Source organism: Neofelis nebulosa, chromosome 5, assembly GCF_028018385.1.
Source record: "Neofelis nebulosa isolate mNeoNeb1 chromosome 5, mNeoNeb1.pri, whole genome shotgun sequence".
NCBI classification, from domain to species: domain Eukaryota; kingdom Metazoa; phylum Chordata; class Mammalia; order Carnivora; family Felidae; genus Neofelis; species Neofelis nebulosa.
Genome location: NC_080786.1, coordinates 23,478,867 through 23,496,546, shown reverse-complemented (window position 1 = coordinate 23,496,546; position 17,680 = coordinate 23,478,867). Strand labels below are relative to the sequence as shown.

Sequence of the window (17,680 nt, the reverse complement as noted above, 5' to 3'; positions counted from 1 at the left end):
CATGCAAGCATCCCAGGGTGCTTTACAATCATTATGAGTTAAAATTAAAACTGAAGCACATACAATTCCTAATAGAATCGTTTTAAAAATGCTAAACAGAACAAATAACTTTTAAGTCTAGATTTAAAAGTCCCAACAGCCAGAGCGTTCCTTACTTCAATTGGCAATGAGCTGCAGAGCCAGGCTGAGGCTCTCTCCTGTTATGTTAAAGGCTCTCTTATGTTTTTTATACTCTGAACACGTTATGATCGAGCAGTTTCCAATGAAACAGGAAAAAAAAAAAAATTGGGTGCGTGTATCTATTTGTTTTGATTATTCCGAATTTAAGGTCTTTTGTTTATTTGTTTATGAGTCTGGCCAAATCTGACACGAAATAAAGCAGGTTTAAAAAGCAAGTCCAGACAGAGCCCAACTTGAAATTTAAGTAGTAGTTGCAAAAAAAAGACACTCAAAAGCACTCTAAAACTAGCTCTGTCTTAGCAAGAAAATCAGATTTATTAGCATGATTTGGTTAACTTAAAAAAAAAATTAGAAAATAGCATTTAATAGGCTTTTTCCAGGCCAGGTCTATATTCCTCAACCTTGGCAGTATTTATTATTCTGCAAGTCAGAAAAAAAAAAAAATAGGGGAAATGCTCTCATGATATGGTAATTTTCCTTGCATTAGTGATTTTGAGGTCAAAGGAAACCTGTTCAGATCTAAAACAAAGCACAGGTAAAAATCTATTAAGTGAAAATGAAGTACTTACACATTGTTAAGCACTCTCTAAATTGGCATGGCTTAAACTCTTTTATGTTTTACTATTGTGAAAAGATAGCAGCTATAAAATATTTGAGATCAATCCATTTTAAGTTAGATGCTTTATTAAGTTTGGCTTTTTTGATTAATATATCTGAAAGGTTACAGAGAGCTAACATCAAGCTACAGTAAAATCCTTATGTATCTAAATCAGCTAAAAATGAGCCTGCTATATGAGACTTAGGAAAACTTGCAATTTGGAGCACATTTTTATTCTTCTATTGTAAATTCTATACATTATAATATTAACACAGAGCAGATGACTAAGTTCAAAGAGAATGAAGAATAACTAGTTCCAATAGAAAGGCAGAAAAAAATAAGTAGCAATTCACACTACTACCCATATAAGACTGGTTTACCATTTCCTTTATGAATCTCATTGCTGAAAATGGTAGTAAAATCCAATCAGTATCAAGTACTTCAGTGCCTGGCAAAGCAGATGCTCATAACCTTGGATACCCATGGTCAGTAGGGTAAGGACTGGGAAAAGTCCTAGAATTTAAAAAAGTTTATGTATCCAATAAAATTTATGTATTAATCAGGAACGGGCAAGTACAAAAACCTACAAGCACATCTCAAACAGGAAATGCTCTATTTTTAAATGGAGTTGGGCAGTTATATCCTCATCTATCATATCAGGCCAGTGGCTGAGGAAGGTCTATACTTGCAAATAGACTCAAGAAATTAAAGTGCCCACTATTTCCAATGCAAATTCCTAACATTGTCTTGGGGTTCAAAATAAAGGCCTATTAGCTCAATTATACCTATTGATCCAGATGGATGTGACAGGATGGGGGGAGGAAGTGACTGCCATAGAGCTAGTAAACTCAAGCCTTTTGGAACCTCCAAAACACCCGTATCCCAGAAGTTAGTCCCTGTGCTCTAAACTACCCTCTCACTTCTAAACTAGGGGCATGAAACAATAATACTTTCAAAGCAAGTCAATGTGCAAACAACAAAATCAAAACACATCTGCTAAACCAAAATTTCAGCAATGAGAATAAATGCGATTGGAAAACTGTAAGTAGTTACCAGTACTTCAGGGAAATGGAAGTATTTTACAAAACGCATCAAATTAATTTGAGAAAGCCTTAAAAAAATCTTTCATCTATATATGACCAAGAAGGATATTTGGTTAAGCTCACAGGCTCTGGGTGTGAATTCTCTCTCTGCTTTAGCAGCTATGTAACCATGAGACTCATTTAAACGCTGCCTCGGGTTCCTCCACTGTGAGTACAACACAAAGTATATTCCACTCAGGGTGATGGACTTGCCCATCCTACATCAAAAGCACTAAATAAAATTATTTCAATTATGAAGGTGTATCATCCTTATTACCACATAGAAAACAGGAAGCCTGTCACACAGCAGACTGCCAATACATAGTTTTGAATGAGTTAAGTATGTGAACATGTGAATAAATTTCATAGGGTTAGACTCTCAGATGAAATACAATATATGAATATTGATGTTGGGTGCTGTCTAGAGAGTGATTTTTAAAAAATTTTTTTAAGTGTTTATTATTTTTGAGAGACAGAGAGAGAGAGAGAGAGAGAGAGAGAGACAGAGCATGAGTGGAGGAGGGGGAGAGAGAGACACACACACAGAATCCGAAGCAGGATCCAGGCTGTCAGCACAGAGCCCGACACGGGACTCGAACTCACTGACCAGGAGACCATGACCTGAGCCGAAGTCAGACGCCTAACCGACTAAGCCACCCAGGTGCTCCCTCTATAGAGTGATTATTAATGCTTATTTACAAATTTTCAAAGTGTCATTTCAGTCTAAAAATTATGAAACAATAATGCAAAGTGCAATTTAAAAAACACGTATTTATAGTACAACTGATATGGATTTTTAAGTTGTTGCTCTGGTGCTATGCATCATATAGACTGAAAATCAACTGAGCACAGAGGTCTGTTAGGTGCTTATGGCAGTGACTGTCAAGTTTCATAGAATCAGCATGATCAAATGGTAAGCTTCAGGAGGGCAGGTTTACCTGTCCTACCAATACCTAACAGAAAGTCTGGCATATATTAGATCTTAGATGCTCTCAGGAAAAGGAAAGATGATTTTATTCAATACAACTTCTAAATGAAACATTCTTAGGAGGGAGGGGAAGGTGGGTGATGGGTATTGAGGAGGGCACCTGTTGGGATGAGCGCTGGGTGTTGTATGGAAACCAATTTGGCAATAAATTTCATATAAAAATATAAATGAAACATTCAAACTTAAATACATTTTATATATATTTTGCTGCTTGAAAATAAAAATTATGCTTTTCACTTACTTCATGTAGGACTAGGGCCTGGAGCTACTGATCTCTAGGCGAGAAAGGAAATAGTAATCTAATCCCTTAACAATGTGAAAGTCGTGATGGGTGAGTGGGTGAGTGGGTGAGTGTGTGTGTGTGTGTGTGTGTGTGTGTGTGTGTGGTGGGGTAGGGGTGGTAAAAATGCACGTATCAGATTATAATTTCTCAGGAATATCTGATCTAAACATTTTTAGAAGAAAGACATTAGTTAGGCTGGGAGAAGTAATCATTGACCTTTTAACAAAATGAATCTATCCTTATACTGAATGTATACATATTTATCCAGTGCTTAAGTTCAATTTCTAAAACTTCAGGAAAAACTAAAATGAAAATGAAATGTTTTATTGTAAATCAAATGTTTACTTCTTTCTAAGTTCCCATTTACCTCCCGAATCCATATACTCAATGTTCTTATGACCACAGGCTTTCTTGTCCCCAAGCCAGATTGATTCTCTCCTTCTTACTTGCAGTTCAGAATACAACGCCCACCTTATCCAACCACATCCACTGAAAAAAGTAAAAGTAACAAGAAAGCGACCAAGAAAGTGATCGACTTCGGCTCCATAAGGAGCTAAGTGTTTGAATCTTAGCATGTTTTTACAAAAATAAACACGTGATACAAAAACGTAATAGATGGATGTCAATCTATTTGGGCAGATTCATGATTTAGGAAAGCGGTCACAGAAATAAAGGCATAGTTATAAATCAAACCACATGCACCCTTACGGAATTTCTGCAGCTGGAGAAAACCTTGCAAATATTATCACACATTATTGCACAAAAACATTAAGTGTGCATTTTAAAATCAACACACTCTAAAATTTATCATTGGGAAAGGATTTTTGGGTCAGACACTAACCAGTGTTTTGACTAACCTCTAGGCTCATTGGCTTCTTCATCTGTGCAAGGAAGAGTCTGGGTACAATAAAAACCGAGTTTGAGGGGCGCCTGGGTGGCTCAGTTGGTTAAGCGGCCGACTTCGGCTCAGGTCATGATCTCGCGGTCCGTGAGTTCGAGCCCCGTGTCGGGCTCTGTGCTGACAGCTCAGAGCCTGGAGCCTGTTTCAGATTCTGTGTCTCCCTCTCTCTGACCCTCCCCCATTCATGCCCTGTCTCTCTGTGTCTCAAAAATAAACAAATGTTGAAAAAAAAATTAAAAAAAAAAACAAACCTAGTTTGAATATTCCAAGGACATCTGTCTAGCAAGTGTGGGGCAATCCTCCTAAGAGCACTGGAGGCAAGGCTTCTCAGGCACCCCAAGCACATTCCTGCTGGATTCCCATTGGTTTTCCCTCCCGGACTCTACTCCGTAAAGGGAGTCAACCTAGGGTCCAGAGGCTGGACATTCTGCTAAGCATAGTATTAAGGGGCCCTGTAGCTATACTTGCCATTGAGGTATTTTATCATAGTAAACAAAACACTCAATGTACAGCAAAATGTGTATGCTAGACTTTTATACTCAAAATGCTCAAGCAAGTAGATGAAAACTCCACAGGCGGGGGCAGGGGGCTAAACAAGTCTTAACATGAGTGTTTCTTCGCGTCACGTTCCATTTTGTGTAAAAGTGAGGCAATATTTACTTGCAAGGCATTTTTCACAAAGCCATCTTCATCACTGTATCTCAACCACAGGGGAGAGAAAGAGTTGTTTTGCCAAGCTCAGCATATATTTTGGGCTAAGGCCTGACAGAGCCTGGTTTTCTCTTCTTTAATAACTCATGACAGAAAAGAAAATCAAGAAGCAAAGGGAAACCAGTTCATTATTACAACGTTCCAGATTAAGTATTAAGATTCATGGACTCATTCTAGAGAGAGAAATAACCCCCTCACATTTAAAGAACAGGTCGCATTTTTTTCATATTAAGCATTAAATTAACCTCAAATATCTGTTGCCACTGGTAAACCACACGTAGTTTTTTCGAAAGGTATTTTTAAAGAAAGGACAACTGTAATTACAACTGATGTTGAAGTTACAGCCTGGTTCCACCACTTCACGATTACAGCAGGGGCTCCAGCTTACACACAGCCACATGTTCTCCTAAACGCGTCTCCACAGAAGTTCACCCACGGAGGACTCCAAAACCAAGCCCCGAATTTCATTTGGTCATTCCGTTTAATGTTATAATTGTCTGTATTCAATTCATTTCCCATGATAACATTAAGTACGTTCACAATTATATTTACAGGCTATAGTGAGGTAGAGTTTACTGGCTGAATGTTGATGTCACTGAACAATCAGTTCTCACTGCTTATATCAATAAATACTTGTACTAGCATTCTCTTCTCCAGTTCACAGTAAATGCCTGAAATCGTTGCCTGAATTTCCTTCCAAAATCAATGGGACATTCAGCAACATACTGGGGCTATGTAGGTCTTAACTTTGAATTCTAAAAAAGTTTATTTATAGGCCATTTCAAGTTTTCAAATGCTAGTAACCAAGTGACATTATCTGGAGTTGTCTGCGAAACCCAAAGTCCCAGATGTAAGAGTCACCTGCTTCATTATATCATCCTATTGATTTAACTGTGTTTAATTAATTTAAATTACTTTTATTCGACGGTTATAAATTCACATCCTCCCTACTTCAAGGGTGAGCACATCCTCTCTACTCCAAGGGTGAGAGAGGGAAGATAGAAGGAAATAAGCTAAATGACAAAAAGAATTTGCCCTGAATTCCAAGAAACTGACACCTGCAATATAAAAATTTTTTTACCTATGGCTACAGCTTACCTTATAATATGGAAAGCCATAATTAACTATAAATTTAATTCACTTGCTTCACTCCTATAATTGTTAACAAATATCAAAGTAAAGCCGATGGACTGTAATGCAGCAACCTGGGATACATGGAGTTTCCATAAGACAGTAGCACAAAAGCCCGCAAGCTTCCTTCTGAAGGTACCAGTACCTTCACGAGCATCACACTGGAAGTATATTTTGAGAAAATCTCAAGAGCAGAAATGTTTATAGCAGAGTCATACGGTTCACATTCAAGTGACTGACAGACTAACACTCAGGATTCCATTTTGAACTTGACATAAAAGAAAAACTTCAAAATGGGGTAAAAATCTCGTCGGACCATACTTGAATCGTACCAGATCACGAGATGACCTCACATCGGGGGATGGCATCTTGACACAATTATGTAGCGACTACACAAGCAGCCCATGAAGAGCAGGTTCACAGCACCCTTTCTTATGTGAAACCAGCAGAGCGTGATCAAAAATGTTTGGTTTGAAATTTAGAAAAAGGGGCAGTCTCCATCTAGAGTTTTAGTTACGCTTCACCAAAATTCATTCTAAAATATCAAATAGAATAATAAATCTTTGTCTCATTTCAAGAGTCTCTGATAACATGACAGGAATCTCAGAGGAAAAAATAAAATTCCACCAAAGAACAAAGCAAAACAAGTAAACCAATGCCACAGAACTGGTGACAAAACCCCGAGCACCACTCAACCTTTAGTTACAGGGAAGAAACTTCTTATTTTTATGATTGTTTATACGAAATGCTTTTTTTCCTCCTTTTTTTCTAACGGATAAAATATCTAGAAACTGTACTCTTTTTTTTTTTTTTTTTTATTGAGGTAGCATGGCGAAGTTTTCCATTAACACTTACACGGCCACTCGCGCTCACCAAAGGTTCCTGGAGGTTATACAACCTTTACTCTCTCTTACATAAGGACACTCAGGAGAATGCAGCTTCCATGCTCAGAGAACTCAGAGGAGGAATCTAAAAACAAGCTAAGGCAGTCTTCTGCTGAGCTGTTTCTCCTTTGCTCTTTTCCCCAAGGGAGAAAAAGCGTAACGGCGCTGTCCAGAACAAATCAGGCATATTGTTACAAGTCACCAGGGGTCAAGTCACCTTGCAATTTTGACAGACCTGCTTCAGATACCAGTTGCTTTCGACTATGGAGCCCCATCAAACCTGAAATCAGGGCTGCCCATGATGGCTTATTATTTATTACATGCTATGCTAAGTACCTGTGAAAGGGGGCACTCCTTGGCCAACGAACTCTGATTCATATCTTTCAGTAAGTCCTTCAGAGCATTCCTTACTGTGGTGTGCGACCATTGTTCGGGAGGCAAGTCTTCTAGTTTGGGGCAACTATTTGAGACATAGATTAGAAAGGGGATTATTACAAGATTGCATCCCGCTGCAGAACATTCCTTTAAGACAGACAGATTTCATTTTGCGCATCAAACAGATGCATCTGGAGATTGCTCTCGGTCTCCTGATTGTTCCGATTAGTTAATTACTTTATACAACACATCTGCTGTATCGATGCATGAATTATACATCAGCTGCCTGTGGTGGCTATTTTTTCACGTTACTTCTACCTTCCTGCTCTGATGCGCTTGGGAAGACAATTTAAGGTGTACTGCTTTCTCGCGAGCCATCGTGAAAAGCATTAACGTATTAACCGTTTTCCTTTCGTGACTCCGTTCATACGAATTAAAATGGTAAAAAAAATATATAAATAAACGAGATCGCGGCAATAGTGAATAAGGCATTCTTTCACAAAATGTACACAGATGGCACTGTTCATGATATGCAAAAATATTTTTCTCTTAAGTAAACTTTATGTAAAATGCCTTCTTGTAATGCATCATTTAATTGACTAAATATAAAAAGTCTTGTCTTTTGATATCCTGCATAAAACCTACAAATTTGGGGGTGGGGGGGGGAGCGGGTTTTCAATATCCACTGAAGTTAGGAAAATAAAGCAGAAGGGGCAAAACAATGAAATCAATTTGGATTTACCTTTCTGAAACACCCAGTAAATGCACATCAAAGGCTGACCAGACACGCTTTATTTCCAAAGAGCAGGCACGGAAAACGTTCTGCCCTAGAACTGCTGTCCTGACTCACCTGTGTAACTGAATTTTCAATGTGACCACATGGTACACGTCTTGAAGCATATCTGCTACCGTAGCATCAGGGGCGTCTGTCACATAAGATAGTGGCACTGGATTCCACTTTCCGACCTGGATTAGCCCTATTCCAGATAAAGAGAATACATCACTAAATATTGTACCCTTCAGATAATATTTCCAGCAGGAGGTTGTCGTTGTCCTTGTTTTTTACGCTGCCCCCACCACAAGCAATACTGTGATTTCTGTTTGAATGATTCCCTTCCCTCTAAAAGGCAGGTCAATGAAAATATTCACAGCTTAGCTTTCCAAATTGTAAAATTATGTAAATGACTGAAGGGTTGTTTATTATTTGGGAAATAAAAGCCCATCAATAAAACCTATGCACAGGCCACATTTTCCTAACTTACAGGAAGTTCTAATAAGACATAGCTGAACCAGTTCTAAATGGCTTTACGATTTAGATAAGATTCTCTATTGCAATGGGAATCAGCATTGAAAAATACTTTACAGCCCATAAAACCATCAGAAACAGAATAAAAGAAACAGAACTAGATATTCAGTCATAAATGCAAATTGACTCTCAACAGTCCATCTGCTCAAATACGCTCCTCACTTCCTTGTGGGTCCTCAGTGGAGCAGATTATTAAGGTCAATAAGCATACTAATGATTCAGCTGAAGTAATTTAAAAAAAAAAATCTACCTCGACATTCCACACGCGCAAAATGTGTGTTAACTAAACCAAACTGAATTAAGCCAATTTTTTAAACCCACAGTCTATAAGGCACGAGTGCAACACACAGGCTACAGTTCTTTGAATAAAAATATTCAGTGCTTTCCCTGCAAAGTAAACAAAGGATGCCAAGCAATTTTTCCAACCCCACGGATGCATTATTTACCTTTGGCCTGGGCAGCAGAGCTATGCGAATAACCCAGAGACAGCAATGCCATTTCTATCAGCTGGTTGAAAAGCATATCCTTTCTCACCAACACAAATTCCGCATGCTCCTCCTTGCAGTCATATTCAATGGCATTTTCATAATGTTCCACCACGCAGAAAACTGGTAGCATGGTTCCTGTCAAAGAGACAGAGAAGGAGAGACGCAAACCGACAGCCTTCAGATACACAATCCGGGGGGAGGAAAAACTAAGCCATGAAAATAAATCTTCCCAACAGTGAGAGAAGGGGAGACTGTGTTTCCCAGGCAGACAGGGCACAGAAATACAAGCACGCACACACAAACATGTACGTTCTTTTATGTTTTAAAGTTGTAAGAGAAATATTTAACTAGAATGTGAACTTGGTCCTAAGGTAACTTGGGCTCTGTTTTCATCTCAACAGTGTATTTTCCAAAGTCAATTAACGCAGAATTACCTTTTTGATCAAATAATAATGCTGACGAGAGAGAAGTGTCTTGTCTGATCTCCCAGAAGTGGTATACAGTGTGCAAAGGTAACTCACTACACTGGTCTTCAGAGGAGCCCACCTTCCCGCTTCCTACATCCTTTTGTTGATATTGAACTTGCCCTGCTTGTGCCCAGAGGATCTTTGACTATAAAATTATTAGCATTTTTCTTCCTTTTTGAAGATCGTTACTTAACAGTTCCATACAAGAAACACAAAACTTCACCAAACTGATGTTCAAAATACGTGATTTCAATATGTGCATAATGCAAATAATTAAGATTTATCTTTATGGCTACTCATTTAATGTACCTGACTAAAAAGACATCACAGTGACCACATGCCCTGAAAATAAACAATCTTTGTGACAGGTTAGGAGACAGAGAAAAGGAAACTGGCCTTGTAATAACAGATTCGGATAAAGGAATCTGCACAGATCTGATGTGTTCTCTATTTACTTTAATCCATGTAATAACTCAGTAGCCAGATGATTATTAATAAGCACAGGCCACACCACTGTTGGAAAAGAGGCTTCTAGAAACTGAAATCACGGAATGCTGTAGTCCTCAAGGTGTTTATGCAGCGCACTGTCAGACTTCCAGTGATATACGGAAAAGGGTTAAAAGCAGATGCGTCTGAACTGTACTGTGGCAAACTGCCAGGAGGGTATCATCTTTAGCATAAATGATGACAAGGGTTACTTTAACAGGGCACCCAGGATCCCCAATTAGTCCCATAACGTTAATGCCTCTATAAGCTCTGCCCTCTGGACTCCCAGAATCAATCCTACCAACTTCTGGAGATTTCTAGCACACACCAACCAGAGCTAAAAATCAGGATATCCTACTGACACCAGCGATGCCCTTTCAACACGCTCTGTTTTCTTGTTTATGCTGAACAAAAGCTGGCAGTAAAACAGCTACATTTGTCTACATGCGCATCTTCACCAAAGCCTTAGCGAACTGTTCACTAGAGATTCTAGCTCTGACAAATAAACCCCTTTAGGTTTACTTAGGAAAGCTCACAAACTCATTCGGAGGTACCCAACAGGCTAGGCATGAAAAACAAGCCACAGAGCTTGCCAATATTCTTGTCATTCATTCATCTGTTTTATACCAGAGAGAGAACCTGTCAGGGATCAGAAGAAGACTTGGGAAGACCACAGCAAAAATAGCAACATGCAAACTGGTGATTTCTTCCTTGGCTTGAAGGTACTTTGGCAAAATTTCCTACACAAATAAACAAAAACATCCAACCTCTTTTTCTTAAGTAGTGCTTTCTCATCTCAGCCACAATTTTTATCTAGCACCTGTCAAACAGAAACCATGCACATGAAAAATAAGATGAAAAAAAACAACAACAACAACACATCATCACCACCAAAAAGCTTTAGTAATTTTGTTGTTTGAAGCTGAGAACCTTCTACAATTAAACTGGATTTTAAAAATATGTCACTGTGAAAGCAGTGTTTTAAAAAAAAATTGAGCAGGAAGTGAAATTACTGTACTTTGGTTTCTCCTCCCCCTGTTCTGATGGCTTCAAAGAGTTGGGTTAGTGCAACAAAAACACACGCATTGATTTTTCCTCTTATAGAATGATACAGACGTGTTCTATACTCTATGCTCCTTAGACCTATGAAAGTAACTGTCGCTTTTGCAAACTGTTGAAACATACTGGATTTACTCTGGATTTTATTTCGAGATACCCTATAGATAATTAAGGTGACTACTGATAAGGGGCAACAGAATCACTTAATTACAAATCTAGCTGCTAAACCTCCCAGCCAACTTGTCACCGTCGCCTTACTGATACTGGGAGTAACGCTGAACAGGAGCCTTCTCTGAACTGTCTGATTATTAGTGCTAGTGTTTGGCGAGACTTCCAACTACAGCAACTTCGTAACCTTCCAGCATTAAAAGGGGAGTGCACTGGTCACTGCTGAATGCTAAAAATACCACATGATTTAAACCTGGAGGCAGTCTTAGAAGCTTTTGCTGAAGGTTTATGAGCCTGTGTAAACAGCACGTCTGCCATAAGGAGCAGTGAAGTCTGTAGAATCCTTGTCTAAAACTGTCCTGGCATTAAAGTTTGCTGTGCAAATATCACATAATACCAGAGACAGCTGAAATCTCCTATTTAGGAATTTATGGAACTTATATGTTTGCAGGCGTCAGAAAGTCTTTTTTATAGAGCCCCAGTGCTTCACAGTACAATATTAATGCACTCAGTTTGAAAAGCCGTAATAAATTATATTTTTAATGCTCTTACCCTGGCTTTCTTAAGACGCATACATTCTTGGCAAACAATCAATAAATAGGGTAATCATGAGTAGAGGCCAAAGAATTTGCTGAAGTGCTGTTTTTCCATTTTTAATAGATAAAGATCTAACAATACGGACTGCTGTGTCTGTTCATTTCAGGATCAATATATTCTTTGTTTTCGCCAAACCAAGAAAAAAATAAATGATTGTATGATAAATGTTATGCATCAAACACAATGAAATTCCTCTGCCTTCTAACTTTACCTACTTAATATTCTTGGTTGCTAAAAGATGGCATTTTTATCCTTGGCTTATTAGCAAATGTAAGGAGAATCTGACTCCTATGCACAGTTGTTCAGAGACAAAATAAAGGCCATTATGAGGCACACACGTTCTACCCATAGAGGCACTGATCTACACAAGTAGCGGTGCTGAACACAAAGTTGTTAAACTTCATCAATTTAATATAGAATTGGTAGAAAGGAGTCACACAGTTACACGCTTCCCCCGATAAACTTGCCTAAGTCTGCCCTTCCTTTACCAAAAATACTCAACTGCAGCAGAAATAAAGAACTAGAATCATCAGGGTTTTCACTGCTAAATAATAAATCTGCTCTTAAGAAAACAAACCACAAAAAAGGATATCGCAAAACTTTTCCATCGTATCACGTAAGGTTCCCATTGTCTCTGAAAACGACTTACAGCTAGTAACCCTCTGAAAAAGCTAGGACAGTACTCAATCTAAGTGTCTTATTCTCAATCAGGGTTAGTTTAAGCAACAGCCACCTACATATTCTCTACTACCACAACACCTTATCCACGGAAGCCTTGTGTCAGGAAGGCCATTATATGTAACTCAGTCCTTATCATCCCAAACAGCCAAAGACTGCAGTCTACATAGGAGACTCAGGTCAGGTACCGCGCTCAAGCACAGAGCCTATACTTTCCAAACATGACGGACACTGCAGTCTGGAATGCAACTAATTTCACATCGGAAAGAGAATCAAGGAAAAGGACATACAGAGACACGTTCTGCCTCTCCCACCCCCACACAAAGTGGCCTTGAGTAGACACAAGGCCTTGCAGCTTTCCAGGATTGGGCTCCCAAGTATTTACCTTTCCTAAGGTTGGTTTTCATCAGATGGCCCGAGTGTTTTAAAGGCACTCCCTGCATTTTTGCACCTGTGCTCCCAAGCCTTCCTCTTCCTAGCGGGCTCCCGTTCTGCTCCAGGCGGGCAATCTTGGCTGGTGGACCCTTCGGATCGCTCACATTGTTAGACATTTCTGAATGTTCTTTCCCCTGAGTTGCCTCGTTCAAATGATCCATACTCAGTTACCCTCTAAAGATCACCTGCCAGAATTTAAAAAGAAGACATGTTATAATTGGGTGGGGGTCTCTCCCTCTCTCTTTCTCTCTCTCTCTCTCTATATATATATATATGATACACCAAGTAAATATTTTGTCCCTATTTCTCTCCACAAATATAACATACTTGTAAAATTGCTTAACTAGGTACATAATATAATGCAGATGTTAATTCTATTTCTAGATCACAGTATTACATTTCCATTCAAGTTAACAAAATAATTTGTGGAGACTGTAGCAACACACATTAGAATAAAAACACAATTTGTCACCTACCAACAAAACTAAGTTGGAGGAAATGGGCTTACTTGTAGAACAAGAATTACCACCAGTGTAGTTAAAAAGAAAATAACATATTTATGTACTCCCAATTTTTAAAAATTAGAAACTCATTACAGAACACAATAGCAACGCTTTAATCAAGAATGGGAAGATTATCACAGTCCAAAATATTAATTAGACCTGATGTGTATGTTTATATTTTTACATAGTTTAATTTTTATGAGGAAAAATAAATATATATATGCCACCTTAAAAAGAAGGTACTAAATATCTGCTTTTTAAACTCTTCATTGGCTTTACAGGTCAATTCACAGAAAAAGTTTTCTACTTTTCAAGTTTTCTATTTTCAGGACTTACATGAGCTGTTAAAGACCTAGTCAAGTCTTGGCTCAAACATGTGATTGGATCCCTTCACCCTTAAGAAAATGGGAGGTGGAGGCTTTCTTCAAATATTTCAGGTACTGAAGCATTACAACTTATGTGTTTTAGTGTTAATATTTAGGCGTCCCTCAGTACTAGAATGCTGCTAACAAGTTCACCAGAAAAAAACTTGAAAATACTTTGTGTATACACATTAGATTGAAGTGCTAAACTCACTTTAAAAAAAAATCTTGATGATTTTGGTAAAACACAGTCACTAGCATTTAGTATGCAGTGAAGTCAACATCTTAACTGACTTTAGGAAAAGTGTAACAGATCATTGTTTTCAGTTATACATTGGACATCAATTTTCATAGTTTATAATAAAGCAATTAGTATGACCTCAAAGTCACTTCTAAAATACACTTTTAACTGGAACTGATAAGAACAGATTTAGTAGAATTATTTTATAAACTTTCATGGTACTTGAGGTGTGGAGCACACGAATACTAAGGGGTTGGGGATCATATTTAGGAAAGCCAAAGAGACTATAATAATTAACACTTTCTTCCAGCTGTCTGGTAATTCAACATACCTTGTACTTTAAAAAAAAAAAAAATTATTGCACCAAAGAAGCTATTGAGATCTGTGTTTGTTGAAAGCCAGCTTGTATCAGCATGGCCTTTCTGTAAACGTTTTTTGCCTGTTCAACCATAGATTACTTTGTTCATTATAATCAAGAAAAGAGGTGAATTGGGGTGGGAGGGGGAAGTAACAATGGTAATCTGCAGGTTTAAAAGTAAAAGTAACCTTAAGAATACCAATTGAGGAACTATAAGTTTGAGAAATAATGGCTATTTATCCTTGTACTCTAGGGTGGCACGCTGAGAACTAAAGGTTTACCCTTGATCGAGGTCCCATCTGTTTTTGGTTATGAGGTTCATTAACAATAAATGTGCCTCTTTTAACCACTTTTTATCAAGATTACTCTTTTCCATTATATTAGACTACTACCGTCTAAAGCCAAAATTAGAGAGTGATGATTATTAACTTCTTCAAAACACTGTTTATAATGTTTCGTGTGGATTATAATACAGAGCTGCTTTTTCTGAAATTGGTTGCCTTACCCTAGAGCAGATGATGAATTTTATAACATATGATTTGAAAAGAAAATACTTAACCCGTGGGGCAATTTGAGAAAAAAAGGTGGGGGGGGGGTGGAGTAGACAACAGCATCAAAGTTAATGCTACAAAACATATTAAGTAGTCATGAGGCTTAACAGCATTATAAGCTGTACAGCAAATGAAAGTGATAGATTATAATTTAGTTAATGTATTGACAATCAAAACATCATATAGGTCATGCAAAATTATCCTTCCAATACCCACCTATAAGAGTCTATTAAACACTCAGTCATCTTGTAAAAAGCTTTACATTATAAAGCAAAATTACATGCACATAAAACACCCAATTTACTCATTTAAACTCTATGCCCAAGGCTAAAGTTCACCAAACCTCAGTTTGGTCTTGCAAAGAGCAGCCTTCAGGGGCCTGCTGGACTGACAGCACGGGAACTAAGGTCTCAACAGATGCCAGGCTTAAGAGTTTTCTTTTGAGTTACACATTTTAAAACGCATTTTAGTGTAAAGTCTGGTTGGCACACAGAATGCAGGTTACTTTCTCGAAATCCCGTTTCCCTCTCTCTAAAACAAGTCTGTATGTGATCATTACTGAATTAAACCGTGAACTCAGACACTGCTATCATTTCCTCTAAAAGGAAAAAAGAAAAGCACAAAATTCTGGTTTCCAGAACCTATTTTTTGCAACGTGGGATCTTTTTCAACCAGTTCCTTGCTGGATCACCTCACTTGCCCCCACAGAACCCCATAATCACATTTTAAGAGATTGTGCCCTTATCCATTCCATATGGCCGGCACGATCCAGGCCAAGCTTTCACTGTGACCTTTTAAAGAGACAAAGAAGCAAAGTACTATCTAGAAACAGAAACACTGCAGTTTTACTGAGTGAAATTAGCAAAACCGACCTGAAACTCACCACTTCAAAACTTGACAGCATATAAATAACAAAAACAAAGGAGATTTCCTTTGCAGCCCGGGTTCTTGAAGAGAAGTTCAAGACTGATGTTTTCTATGTCCTTTTTTTTTTTAATTAAAAAAAAAAAAAAAAAAAAAAGCAGCAGACCTGAAGGCGACTTCCCCTGAAATTGTATTATTTTCTCTTCCCCTACCCCCGCCCCCCTAAGCGGGGGAAGGGCAGAAATAAACGTCTAGAAGAGTAGCCATGGGAGAGGGGGGTTAAAAAAAAAAAAATCACAATTCGAAAAACAACATATATGGTTTGTAAAATGTCTAACCTCGGAGAACGGGGTTTTCGATGGGGGAGGAGGGGAGAGTGGGAAGTAGGGAGGAGGGAGAAGATAAAATTGATCTGACAAGTGATTCGTTGGGGGGAAAATCGTAAAAACAAAGCAAAACCCGTTATGAGCCGTGCACTGTGGTGGTGCTGGGGAGGCGAGGTGGTGACTGAGGATTCTCTTAAAAAGGGAAGAAAAAAAAAAAAAAAACCCACTGCGGACAAGGTCTCCAAAAAGGAAAAAAAAAAAAGTCCCCTCGCTCCCCTCCCTCCCTCCCTCCCGCTCGCTCTGGTTCTTGGGTGTGAGGACAGAAAGTCTACTTCTGGCTGTCACTTGCGGTATTATTTTCCAATAACCCCGGAGAACGCGGGGAGGGGAAGGCCACCTCGCCTCCCTTCCAACGGCCCCCACCCCCTCCCCAACAATTTCGACTGATTATTAACAAACCTTAAACTTTCTTCCCACAGCCTCGCACCCCCAAGGAGGGCATCTACCGGGGAACAGCGAGGGTGGGGGGCAGAAGGTCGCGGAAAGAGCCCCGGAAAGGCACTGAAATGCCACTTTTGACTCGGCCCTCGCTGATAGCAGCCCCGAGGACCCTCTCCCAGCCCATTGACGCGGGGCTGCGAGCGCCTGGGGAGCCGAGTGAGTAGAGAGAGAGAGAGAAAAAGAGGGTCTGGGGGGAGGGGGAGGGAATCTGAAGGCACCCCCCCAGCCACCTCCACCGCCTCGGCAGCGACGAACTCCCCGCCCCCTCCCCCCAAAAAGTCGCCGAGCTCTCACTCAGCCCGAGTCCGAGGTAAACAACGAGCACCACAATGGCACTGGGACTTAGGGGGGGAAAAAAGAAGCCCAGAAACCCCAACAAAACTGATGAGGAGTTTCCCGAAATGCAAGAGGAGGGGTGGGAAGCGTCCCTTGGAGTCGCCCCGGCTTCAGGCTCGGTCCCCGGGCCGGGCTAGAGGGCGGCTGTTGCTGTTGTTGTGACGAGGCCGGTTGTTGCTGGGTGGCACAGGGAGAGGTGTGTGTGTGTGTGTTTGTGTGTGTGCGTGCGTGTGAGCGCGAGTCCCCGGACGGGGCTGCTGCTCTCTCTCTCGCTCGCTCGCTCTCGCTCGCTCGCTCTCCCCCGCGCTGCCGTCTCTGCCCCCATTAAATTATTAGTTGACTCATCCCGGCCGCTGTCGCCGCCGCCGCCGTGCCCAGCTCGGCTCCGCGCGTCCGCCCGGGCTGCAGCCCTCTACGCCGCTGCTCCTGCCGCCGCTGCTGCTGCCGCTGCTGCCGCCGCCGCCGCTGTGGCTGCCGCTTCTTCCTCCTCCTCATTTTAATACAAAATCACCCCGCTCGCAGCCCCAGCCCCGAGCACGCAGCCTCCTCCCGGCCGCCCGCCGCCGCCCCGAGCCCTTCCCCAGCGGGGCCGGCTCATCCGCCGCGTCCGGGGAGCGGGAGCGAGCGAGAAAGTGGCGGCGGCGGCGGCGGCGGCGGAGGGGGGAGGGAGAGGAGGAGGAAGGGGGTGCGGAGCGGAGGAGGAAGGCGGCGGGGGGGGGGGGGGGGCAGGGTGCAAGGAGAAGGCGGAAAAGGGATGGGGATTAAAACCCGGGCTGGAGGGCCGGGATTGGGGGAGGGGGCGGGGGCGGCGAGTTAAAAAG

The 17,680-nt window shown here is 40.5% G+C and overlaps 1 protein-coding gene across 10 annotated transcripts in view; it reads right to left on the bottom strand.

Annotated features, from left to right (window-relative positions):
• SATB1 (SATB homeobox 1) overlaps positions 1-17,680 on the bottom strand; it is a 101,121-nt gene that overhangs the window by 64,089 nt on the left and 19,352 nt on the right. For 5 of the 10 annotated variants that reach the window (XM_058729791.1, XM_058729786.1, XM_058729789.1 and 2 more), the window contains 4 exons: positions 12,768-13,002; positions 8,886-9,062; positions 7,984-8,110; positions 7,095-7,218 (listed from right to left, as the gene is read on the bottom strand). In XM_058729791.1, coding sequence (XP_058585774.1) covers positions 7,095-7,218; positions 7,984-8,110; positions 8,886-9,062; positions 12,768-12,978 — 639 coding nt within the window. In that variant the 5' untranslated portion in view covers positions 12,979-13,002. Of the gene's footprint in view, positions 1-7,094; positions 7,219-7,983; positions 8,111-8,885; positions 9,063-12,767; positions 13,003-15,704; positions 16,263-16,481; positions 17,521-17,680 lie in introns of those variants that run through there. The other 5 variants (XM_058729793.1, XM_058729794.1, XM_058729795.1 and 2 more) reach the window with 3 other exon arrangements.